At 37.2% G+C, this 12,258-nt stretch overlaps 2 protein-coding genes across 22 annotated transcripts in view; one reads left to right on the top strand and one right to left on the bottom strand.

The window, feature by feature from the left end:
• LOC108624096 (synaptotagmin-10) overlaps positions 1-5,974 on the top strand; it is a 32,320-nt gene extending 26,346 nt beyond the window's left edge. For both annotated transcript variants that reach the window (XM_018023150.2, XM_018023149.2), the window contains exons 8-10: positions 1,370-1,541; positions 1,610-1,810; positions 2,045-5,974. In XM_018023150.2, the coding sequence (XP_017878639.1) occupies positions 1,370-1,541; positions 1,610-1,810; positions 2,045-2,048 (377 nt within the window). In that variant the 3' untranslated portion in view covers positions 2,049-5,974. The remainder of the gene's footprint in view (positions 1-1,369; positions 1,542-1,609; positions 1,811-2,044) is intronic.
• An 89-nt stretch (positions 5,975-6,063) lies between these two features.
• rg (A kinase anchor protein rugose) overlaps positions 6,064-12,258 on the bottom strand; it is a 269,667-nt gene continuing 263,472 nt past the window's right edge. For 19 of the 20 annotated variants that reach the window (XM_018022957.2, XM_018022951.2, XM_018022956.2 and 16 more), the window contains 3 exons: positions 12,040-12,236; positions 11,648-11,799; positions 6,064-11,570 (listed from right to left, as the gene is read on the bottom strand). In XM_018022957.2, the coding sequence (XP_017878446.1) occupies positions 11,480-11,570; positions 11,648-11,799; positions 12,040-12,236 (440 nt within the window). In that variant the 3' untranslated portion in view covers positions 6,064-11,479. The remainder of the gene's footprint in view (positions 11,571-11,647; positions 11,800-12,039; positions 12,237-12,258) is intronic. The other variant, XM_018022952.2, reaches the window with a different exon arrangement.

Genomic DNA, 12,258 nt, shown 5'->3' with positions numbered 1-12,258 from the left:
GCAGAAAGATTAGCAACATTATCGCGCCGTGGAAAAGGAGAAAGATTAATTATTCATATTGTAGATATCATTATTTAAGTATTACGAAGCTGAGTAAATTCATTTACACCACATACAATTTATGATTGAATTCCAATTTCAAAGAATCTAAAATCGTTGATCAGCATATTTAATGCAGCGTTTGTAGGTACATCGGCGGAGTCATATTATCAGTATCACAGACTGACGTGAAAACCGTCCGTAATTCTGTTATTATCTCAATATTGTACATTAATTTATGGCAGAGATAATGGGAGTTACAAATTGTCGTCATGACGGTTGTCAACTGTTGTTGCAAACTGGAGAAAGAATGTTATTTATAGATCTTGGAAGCAAGAGAGCTGCCAGTGAAGGACGTGACTGGTAGCAGCGATCCCTATGTGAAGGTGTACCTCTTGCCGGACCGGAAAAAGAAGTATCAGACGAAGGTGCATCGAAAAAATTTAAATCCCGTATTCAATGAAACCTTCATATTCAGGTTAGCGGACTTGATCAAATGTAAAAACAGCACTGAATTAACCAGCGTTTGTTTTCAGCGTTTCATTCGAGGAGCTGAGACATCAGTATCTCCAATTCTCGGTTTACGATTTCGATCGATTCTCTCGAAACGATCTGATCGGACAGGTGGTGCTGAGGGAGTTATTGGATTGCACCGACCTTGACCAAGAAGTGGAATACACGATGGATATTCTATGTGCTACGCAGGTACTTAATTCTTTAATGAAATAATTTTCTTTCGTCAAGGATCCCTGAGAAGAGTTTGTTTGTAGTTATTGCATAATGGTATTTTTCTGCTTAGAAAGCAGTATCCGAGAACTTTAAATTCACTTCGTCTTGGATAGCCAAAGCCTCTTAGTTTTTAGATTATCCTCTTCAATCTCTCCCTCAACATTTCTTTGGTAATGGTTTTATAAATTGAACTTGTTTTCGTTTCTTCTTATAGGACAAAGGGAAGGACTTGGGAAAATTGATGCTTTCGCTTTGCTATCTCCCAACGGCCGGACGGCTAACAGTGACCGTAATTAAAGCCAGAAACTTAAAAGCCATGGATATAACGGGATCATCTGGTAAACTTATATTATTATAAGACTCCTTTACGCGATAAAGAGAAAAACACGCGACACTAATAAGAAACTCATACAAGATAATAAACTACAGCCTTATTTATGGGTGTTGGCACTCTTAGTGAATACTTCGAAAAACGTTAATGTGCCTAAATTATTTTTCAATGTTCAATTCCTAGCTATCGTGTCACTTTTCTAATAATTATTTTCTAAAAAAATTATCGTATAATAAAAGGTATATTCAAAATGCGACAAATGATTTGCAGACCCGTACGTGAAGATTTACCTTCTGTGCCACGACAGGCGAATCAAGAAGAAAAAAACCTCAGTGAAAAAGAACACTTTGTTCCCCATCTACAATGAGATCCTGGGATTCGACGTTCCAGCGGAAAACATCGAGGACGTTAGTCTGATAGTAAAAGTTATCGATTACGACAGGTAAGCCGCGAGAGAAAGCACATTGTAACGCAGGTAACAACTGCTTAGCCACGGTTTGCTTTTCGTAGGATCAAATCGAACGAATTGCTGGGCTGCACAGCGATTGGCTCTGCCTTCATTGGCATCGGCCGCGAGCAATGGTTAAAGATGCTGGAGAATCCGAGGAAACCGATAACGCAATGGTACCCATTAACAGAAACGGTCCCTGGTCACATTCCATCAGTGAGTTCAGAACCTCTGCCAGTGAGCCTCAGCTGCTTGAACAGTAGGTAAGTAGACGGTCATTTTATAGTAAAATAAGTAAGTCTTCAGCTAGCCCTGACTAGAACAAGATCCGTCCGGTTATCCCGGAAATCTCCCCACAGTTTTTTCATCCAAAGCAATTCTGTTCATAACTTTGATCTAGATTCATTTCACAAATAATAAATAAGTATAATCGTTGTAACACAATGAGTCCAATAGTGAAGAAAACAGCGATTTGGATCAATGGAAATTTGTTACAGATGAAAACAGTACGACCGAGATAAATATCGCAAGAAATCGCAGTTTTTGTCGGACGTCGGCTTGGGTGTTGTTTCCTTCTGTCGTCGCTTAATGCACACCGCTTGACTGACTTAAGTACAATTTCTATCTCAGAAAGGAAAGTTCGGGAGAAATACAACAAACCAAATACAAAAAAAAAAGAGAAAAAAAATGAAATAAAAAAAGTAAGTAAATAAATAGGAGACACTCTGTGCTTTTTGGAATATAATCAAATGTGGGGAGCGTGAAGTAGTAAACGAATTAAGTAGATCATAGTGGAATGCTTGTAAGAGCGCAGTATGATACACGCGCTGAAAAGCGAGATTGCTCAAACTAAACTTGAAGAAAGAAAATCATAAAAAATGACGTACATGTATAAATGAAAGAAGTACTAAGAAAAGGAGAGAATGAAAGAGAGGAAAAATGAAAGGAAGAGAAAAAAGTAAGGAATGAAAAATAGTTTATTTTTTTGGAACGAATACAGGCTGGTCCTGCGTTTGGCGAATATATGTGAACACGAAAAACGTATTTTATCAACCGTGTCCCGATCGTATAATATATTTTATCAGCGAGAATGTACTATATACATATATTCTAGATCCGATAGACAAAGGTTGTGAAGCGAGAACATTTTTAAGATGATCCAAGGTGTTGGAACGTGCGTATTGTTCCTTGCTTTTAATCTTGCGAATCAATATCCCGGGCCTTCACCTTTATTTTCCGATGGAACACGACATAAAGATAAAGATATACAGGTCGACAGACATTTTCTGAGCAATATTGGAAAATAATTATTTAATGGTGCAATTACTGCAGATCAAAGGAAAAGAATCTTTATTAATCTAATTTCGCGGCTAATAATCGCGGCATTGCGATATTATTGATGTGGGAATAAAACGAGATGATTAATTCATTTCAAATGGCGTGTGAGAATAGTTTGTGGGTGTTCTTGCAAAGAAGAAATTATCATTGTTTTCAAACAGTAATTTCACTATCATTTTACACTACTAAATTAAGTATTAAATGCATGCTGTCACGCAAAGACACTCATGTATAATCCCTGAGATAGCTATAACGCAATCTGGTTATTCCCTCAAATACGTGAACAAGTATTTAAACTTATTGATATATACGTCTGTAAGCTTGATTACAATGCAACGTAAAAGATACATCACTGTGTGTTGAATTATAATAGAAATATTAGCTTGCAAAACAATTCAGACAAATATAATCGCTTTTAATGGTGATCTCCGCGTAATCACGTGGATCCTTCCTCGAGCTTCCGAACAGAACTGTTTCTATCGATCAGTCCAATATATAATAATTGCGAAAGAAAGTTTTAAGGACAATAAACCATGTAACCTCTCCGTTAGACCTCGAATAGAGCAATATCTCTTAACGTATATAATATATAAAACAGTGTTAGCTGTTGTTCTGTCTGAACCAATGCCTAGTACAGACCGAAGCAATTTTAAAAGTTTGGAACAAATGTTTTCAAACACCGAAACCACATAGAAATCTCTTCTATTTCACAATTATGAGAACTGTATGAAATGGAATTTGTGCAGGATACTTTGAATAATACCCTAACATCTTCGAACTAAATGTCTGTGCTAGGCGTAGGAAGTAACCGAGGCAAGAAAACAGAACACAGTGAGAGAAAGGAAAAAATGATGCATAGATGTAGCGAACGTGACGTTTACTAATTCACGCTACCACATAATTTTCGCGCAAATGTTCTTATCTAATCCGATTCGATATAAAAGCTCGTCGGAGGGCAACGTTTGTGATAACGCAATGCAGGTAATGTATAGATACATATTTTCTCTTGTATCGATAGGTCGTGTGATGAGGAACAATGAATTAACGCGAGTTACGTTAAATCACAGATTAGGCTGTTCTTTCATTTGAGTTTTAACTTCTAACTTATTAAGAGTGAATGCACAAAAAGATGTCCTGGAAATGTGTACACAATTAAAAGATTTGGGACACTCTCTAATTCGTATTCTGAAAAATTTTTACCACTTGTGTTTAATTAAATTTGTAACTTCATTACTGACAATGAGCTCTACTACTGAATCAGAGTAGTATCTTTATAAAAGTATTGATCCATTTATGAGGAACTTAATTTATTTTGAGATCGTGACATACTGCAAGTTTCGAACAATGCACAACTTTGTAAGGTTCGAGAACACGGGGCGCGCGTGAGGAGTACGCGTTAAAATAATATCGATTGTTTCAAATGGTAATGGATCCTTCGCTCGGATTTCGTATCGGTTAACGATCAATCATTCGTACGCGAAGTTTTACTTGTACGCGCATATGGGCGTCTCTGAAAACTAGATAGATGGAGAAAAATGTCAAAGAGTGAACAATGTATACGAGAAATGGAATTAAAAAGAACCAGCATTTCGTTCATGACAACACTCTGTGTTCCGTGTAGCTGAAAGTATTTAATCCAAACCTGTATCGAAACATATAAAATACCGTGAATATTAAAATAACTCTTAAATTATCAGATCCTGCCGAAAGATTTTTCACATTAATAAAAAATGCCAAGATTGTCAGATACAATTTACAATTAGTCCATTACAATTTGCAACAGTCTATGAAACTGTATCGAAACACGCAAGAACTATCGGCAGGACCTAATACAGGCATTGAATTAACAAATGGTGATATTATAAGAGCAGTAGTGACACTACGAATACGTGCCAAGATGCAAGTAGCATAGAGCAGTAGAGAACGTAGCATGAACACGTAATGCTTTTAGTGGAATATATAGTAATAATGTATACACGTATATGTACGTAGATATTTGTATATTCTTGTCCTTGTACCAATGCCCGTACCCAGTCAATATGATCGTTAAGCAACCCACCGACTACATTTCGCGATCATCTCTCTTTATAGACTTCCATCTATTGTTTCAGCGACGCCCATCGTTGATCGCCAAATTATATTTTTCGTACCAATTATAAGTATTGTACTACAGACTGAGCTTACTCAAAACTTTGTACGATGTACCACCATGAGTAGCCGTATCATTTCACAGTTGTAATAGTTTGAATGAGTTGGAACTGAGGAACATACATATTTTTTCTACATATTTGTATGCAACAGAAGTAGATGCGTAGTAAAGTAGTGGTTCATGTAATGACTACAATAGGAACTATGAATATTTATTGGTGACAACGATTATGGGGAGAATTGTATTGCAAGAAAAAGAAACGGACGGACAGTATGATTTAGGTTTTCTGATAGACAAATGAACTATAAACAATGTTGATGTTATGTCCACCAAGTAGAATTTGCAACTATTGCTACAATTTCGGACAATTGCGATCAGATATTGATTGAAATTAATGATTTCACTTCATGCGACAAATCAAACTATGTCATATTCATCAGTGTACGAATTCTTCTAAATCTACACTTTTTCTATTCCCACTCCAGCGTACTCTTAATGTGCATATATTTAATTCAAGTGGGTTGCTGTTTTGTACGTTAACGAGGTTTCTGAACGATATCAAGGCACGATGTTCCAGTGAATTCCTCTCGCAGATACCGAGTTTGGAGGGTGATATCTATGGATCGTGCATACATATCAAAACGACGACGCGAATGAATAGACTGGCGTGCATTAATCATTGAAACTTAGTTAAACGATTCTGAAGTGTGACAGAAACGAGCTAGTAAAAGTGAAACCTCATTTCAAGTCTATTCTGATGATAAAAGTGATACAAAGTACGAAAGTACTCGTGTATTTAACGGAAACTACAGAAGACGATGGTACCGTTAATAATGCACATTTTCTAATGAGTATGTATAATCTATGTTGTATATCCGGACACTTAAGTGTCTCTTTGTGATTGTGAATGAAATAAATAAATCGGTACCATACGCATAAATCTTTTTGACCCTTATTCCCTAATAATTATAAGAAATTCTAGAACGATGCGATATGAGGATAAAAGTAAAGGAAAAACTGTCTGCAACATCAAATGTACTTTTCATTTATTTGACTACTTATCTTTACAGATTAGTCTACCTTATTCTAAGATACAACTTTCCCATTATGTTAACTCTAATCGAAACGTTACGATAATACTAAGTATAAAATAAGCAATAGAGCTTATATTGGTATGTAGCAACGACTTAAGTACCTCTACTTAATAGTACTTTTTTTTTTCTTTAAAAGTGCCGGGAATGAAACTGCGTCGCATCGTTCCGTGATCGTCGATAATTGCGATCGACACATGGTGATCACGGTCGCATTTTTCTTTTCTTTTTGGCTTTCGATTTGGAAATTATATTTAAACAAGCATCGAGGTTCCATTTGAAAGGGCTAATCAACATTGCAGTCATTTGTTCGTCGATCGAACATCGATCCAATTTTGTTCGTTTCCTTCATCTCTTTTCCTCTTTTGTATAAGCTGTTTATAAATCGTGTCTTAAACTGTGAGAAAAGTTAGGCCATATTATTTTCCTCCTTTAAATCGCAATTTTACTGTTTTCTTTTTTTTTTTACTCCTTCCTAAGTCCATATAATTTTTGTTGGCTTTCTTTTAATTTGCTGATCAATGCGCAGTTTCTAGAATACGAATTACGATCAACAGTGACGCGGCGATGAAATATCATAGTGAATTATACAGTACAGTTATACATGTATGATAAACAATATAATACGTCGTGGAACGATGTTCAGTCTTTGAAGAAATGTAACTGCAGCGATGTTAAATTATTCCTGTCGTTCTTCTCTTGTGTGAATCTGTATGTATGTGTAAGTATTTATCTCTCTATGAACCGGAAATGGGCTTAAGCTTAATCCAGAGCGGATGGCTCCTATAGCATTACAAATGCTGTACAATTATTTAAACCGTATCGCTTAACCATAAGAAAAACGGATTTAGGATTATAAAACGCTACTTGAGACGCAGATGATGAACTCGATGATTCTCGTTTAAATGATCGCAGCTCTACGTGATTCCGCTACATGTTCTTATTATTTTCTCTCTATGTCTGTTCTCCCTTTGCATGATCATTCTTATGTTTTCCGCTTTGTTTGCTTCCTTAGTTTTCTTTACGATTTCGTGTATATTGACTTTTTTTTATCAATTGATTGGAAAATTATCCTCGCGTCGAGAAGTTCGCGACGACAAGAAAGTTATATTCTAATCGCCGAAGTCGTATTCGATCATTTCCAATTTTTTGAACCGATCTCGCGTCATCGCCGCCGCGATCTCACTTAACGGGAGCAACGCGGCTAAATACTGAAGAGGTCACGATTCTAACGACTAAGCGCCCGAGAAAATGTTAGCTCACGACATTTACGCGCGTTTCTCCCCTCATCCGCCCATGATTACGCTTAGAAAACGTATAACGTTCGATTAAATCTACACGTAAGTATCTCTACGGGCAGTTCCGTATCTAAAAACTTCCGTTTACTAATTCGTTTCTTTTCTTCTTTCGCTTCTCGTTATTTGTGTGTTTTAACACCGTCTATATAGTTCCCGATCACATATAATTCCGTAATGCGAATACCGCGAACATCGTACATTTATGGCTCGACATACCTCGTCGTGCGAATATTAAATCATTCGCGAATTGTACAAATCTCTATTTTCTTGTACTCCATTCGCTTTTTCGTCATATTCACCTTTGTGTCGTTCGCGTTCAGCGATTCGATTATTACATTATCGTTTATTATAATAAGTATACGTGTCAAAATGCAACCGTAAACGCGTGTGATGTCGACAACACTAATCAATTACACCTCGTAATCATATTAATGATGATTAATGATAACTATATCAATTAATAATGAGAATAAAATGTAGTTTCAGTAATAATTATATAGGCAAATCTTTGTTGTAGCGTTGTACTTAGCGTTATTTAAAATATAATAGTAGCGTTACTCTTATGTGTACCGAAGTTCGAGTACGGACAGAAAATTGATTTTTTTCTTGTTAACTTCCTTTATATATATTTATATATATTATATATATAGCAATATGGAGGGAATTCACTAACAACTTGCTCGAAAAGTGCAGCATTCTCACACACCAATAAATAAATATAAAAACTCCTCTGTTTAAAATTTTTGCTCTTTTTTTTTTATCATTTTCCTTTCCTGTTTCCCCCTCTTCTCGCGATACATCCTTATTGATTGCGTTACTTTGCGCTTGTTAAGTACTTTTTCAAACCGTTACCGCAAACTCGAGAAAAGGAGTGCGAACGTGGCACAGGAAATGTAGTGAGAATGTTGTGCTTCCACTGTCCGTTCTTTCTCGATTTTCTTTTGCTTTTTTTTTGTTCATTACTTTTCACTTTTGCCCTCTTCTAACTCCACCGTAGCGAAAATAAGTCGATAATATGCGACTGTACATTAAGTACAATGTAAAATTAACATTATATCCGAAGCACCAGGCACAATCCTATTCCTCACGCATACATGCAGCTCTCTCTCTCTCTTTCTCTCTCCCTCTCATAACTCCCTCGGTCCTCTAATTCTTCCCTGTGGTTTGGTTTCTTACACCTTCTTTAGACATACGGAACAACACGTACAATCATGCAGATAAGCACGCCCAAACAATTAATAGCGATAATACCATTATTTAACACATTGTTGTACACGTAGCATTGTCCTATGCATAGTTGTACGATTAACGAGACCGGCGGTGGACCGGGTGCACGACACAAGAACCGACACTAAAATGACGTTTACAACTAATGTTTATACCGCGACATTTCCATATATTTTTTTTTTTAGTTTCTCCGCCTCAAGCTCAAGAATGATTGATTGCTAGAATGACGGGACCATGCATTTATTTTACATATGTCACGTAAACGGTATATTAATATAATTTTTAGTTCTCTTTAAGTGTGTATCGACATCTAAGAAATTCGGTGAATACGTCGGTGATCAATCACGTTTGTCGCAGCGAGCCTCAACTGTAGACGTCTCGAACTTTTAATTTACAAATTAAATTATAAACCTTTAATAACTTGTTCAAAGTTTCATTCAATAAGCATTTTGTTCTGAATCTACAAGCGCTCAATAGTAAAAAGCTATTCTAATGTACTAACTTTCTGTTGATTGTTTGTTTTATTAATCGTCATTCTACAATTGTACAAATAAGTACGAGTTAAGTAAGTACTTTCCCTATGGAATTTAAGTACTAATTACTCATAGACTCGCTTAACAGCATCGCGACAATCACCGTCGCGGACATAGAACGCTCCGAATTATTCTTATTTACGCTGCGTCCCTCTCACGCCGTCTTTCGCGCCCTTACTCATTTTGCTTTCCGTTCTTACCATCTCTGCGACTTTTTCCTTCTTACGATATTCATCAAAGAAAAATGCATCAAGATTTACAGAGATGACTAAACGTGCGTGTAAAAGGAATTATCGTCATCGACTCACCGGATTGAAGAGATTTACTAATCTACTATACCACGGTATATGGGTGAGCAATAGTGTTTCCCTTGATTCACCGGTGCGTTTCTTTTCTAAGAAAGAGTGACTAGCATTTGTTGTACAGCGAAGCGACGAATAAACGAAAGTCGCATGGTTCGTGATACTACTTAAACAGTGCACTCTCTTAAGCGTTCCTCTTCTACTACTTTGATAATATATTTTTTTAATCCTTGCGTCTAGCCTTCTCTCTCTCATTAATACTACCTTCTCTTTTGCTTTCCCTTACTTCATTCGAATCCACATACGGGCGACACGCTCACACACGAACACAACGCTTGATCCTTTCAGAACCAACGCGAACCAAATTCGGACGAATCCGCATGACTCAAACTCGCTCGTATTCCTTTCCTCTCTCTTTCTTTTTTAAAAGCCTATTTAATAATTCTTCGTCTTTGCTGATTAATTATACCTCGCGTGCGAAAATACCAAGAAATATCCTCGCAGAAAGTTAAGCTGGACGGCTTTGATAAAAAATTAGGATCTCTCTCGAAGGACGTGTGATTATCGGGGAGTAGGAAGTATACTTGCAGGTTGACCGTGAATATAATTATGAATGTATGTGAATAGTATAATATTATCATAGTGTGTGTACATGTGTGTGTGTATGTTCTTTGAAAACGGGACGACCAGAGTAGCCAAAAAAAGCGTTCACCGCCCTTTGCGAAAGTGCCCTCTTGTGCAAACGTCTGTATAATATACCTCCTGCTTTTGTGTGCCAGTATCACTCTGCGCAGATAAATGTGTGGCTGTGTGTTTGTATCGAGTGCATGACGTACGTATTTCTCGCAGAACTGAACTCACTAAGTGCTTAGCCAAAAGGTATCTCATTAATACTAATCGCAACATTGGCGCAGAAAATTACAATCGGAAACACAGGTTCCCATTTTTCTTTGTTCTTGAAATGTGTACACGTCTCTCCCTTAACTGTCACTCATTCGTTCGCCACCCTGCCACGACATTATGTGTTTATGCATAGAATATATATATATATATGCAATATATTTTTTATATATATATTTATGTATACGCCATAGAGATAATCGTATGTACACAGGACGTTACTAGAGTTAGAGGTGTATGTCGAGAAGTTTCTTTCCAGGTGGAAACACGTGAAAAAAACAGATTTCAGCGTGCCACTCAGAAGACTGCTTGCGATTCTTCGTTGCGATTGGATTACGCACCCACGGGAAACACGGGGTGAATTGAAAAAATCGGTCGTCGAGTATTCGCAAGCATCCAGACAGATAGATTCGCGTGTGTTCGTAATTGACTAGCGATTCGAAAGAGAGATAGTGATGCGTGATTCAGTTTGAACTTTTCATTTTCTATCCCTCTCTCTGTCTCTTGTTCTGGGCAGGGCTAGAAAACTTGAAACAAGCATTGAAAATGCACGATTGAGCCCGGCCAGTTGTTAAAAGTTCTCACGGAAGCACTCGACTATCATCTCGTAGAGTCGCGAAAAAGCGAATATTTATTTCGTCATTTCTTCTGTTATTGCTAAAACGCTGAATATAGGGAATATACCTGCTGTTCGACGAATATGTTTTTTGTGCCCACTACTTGATTGTAATAAAAACGATTACGAAAGCGTTGTTGCTCGTTGCTCTTATTTGTAAAATAGCCGAAGATCGGACCTCGTTCATCGTACACTCGAAATCAATCGAGAAGTTCGATGAACGCCTTGTCCGATCTTCGTGTTATTGCACGATACGTTCTTGCCTTTTACCTTGGTACGACTTCAATTCGAATTGAGGTCGCTCGATCAGATTTTTACGCGCGAATGAATGCTGCGGGATTGACTGCTTGAGCGGATGCCCTGGTTGCGATCAATCCGTGACTGAAAGAAATCTGTCGCTATTGCCGTGAAAAGAAAAAAAAACTAGCGAATCGTGTTTGTGTTTCGATCAATTTTGCTACACGTACGCGAAACAGTCTCAGTAGCGTTGTTGGAACTCATGATGCCACCTGTTGAAGTCGATGTGGAAGATCACGATCGATCCGTTGGCTAGACCAGCCAAAAGAAACCTGGAACAAGTACAAGATTTGTTAAATGTTGATATTTGTTAAATAAAATAGGTATATTGCATAATTTATATGTATACTTTTGATCGTGTGAGAGTGCCAGTGAACGCACGCTGCTTTCGCAAGCTGGAAAAGCATATAGAAGGGCTAAATTGAACGTTCGCCAAACTTCAACTATTCGTTTGTCACCGCCAGTCATTAAATATTCTCCGTCTCTGCTAAGAAGTAGACACTGCAAAGTATTTTAATAAACTGTTAACAAATCCATAAAGCATAAAATTGAATATGTTGTTAAATATAGGGTGTTCCGTTCAAGTGAAAACAGTGGAATATTTCTTACGCGGTTGATGTTATCAAAAATATATTTCAATGAGAGTTGTTTCGAACAAAGGGATATATTACGTTTTTTAAATTGATAAAATAATGAAAGAGATTTCAAACAGAACACTCTTTATAATTAAACATAACTTGCCTGAAGATTATCATTATGGGACTCGTGGCGAAGACGTTTCCCATTAATAGTGAATGCTGCTATGTGACCACGTTCGTAGTTTACTACGATTACACCCTCTCGCGACATGGCAATATTTTCAGGGGAGGAGAATCCGTTCGGTGCCTCTAGAGATCTCAGTAGGTCACCGAAAGTCGTATGTACAAGAACTGGTCCGTCTGTGAAGAAAAATGATTTTTC

Source organism: Ceratina calcarata, unplaced genomic scaffold (genome assembly GCF_001652005.2).
Source record: "Ceratina calcarata isolate Rehan_Ccalc_2016 unplaced genomic scaffold, ASM165200v1 scaffold297.2, whole genome shotgun sequence".
NCBI classification, from domain to species: domain Eukaryota; kingdom Metazoa; phylum Arthropoda; class Insecta; order Hymenoptera; family Apidae; genus Ceratina; species Ceratina calcarata.
The sequence above is the reverse complement of the archived record's forward strand: the minus strand, read 5'-3'. Positions and strand labels throughout refer to the sequence as shown.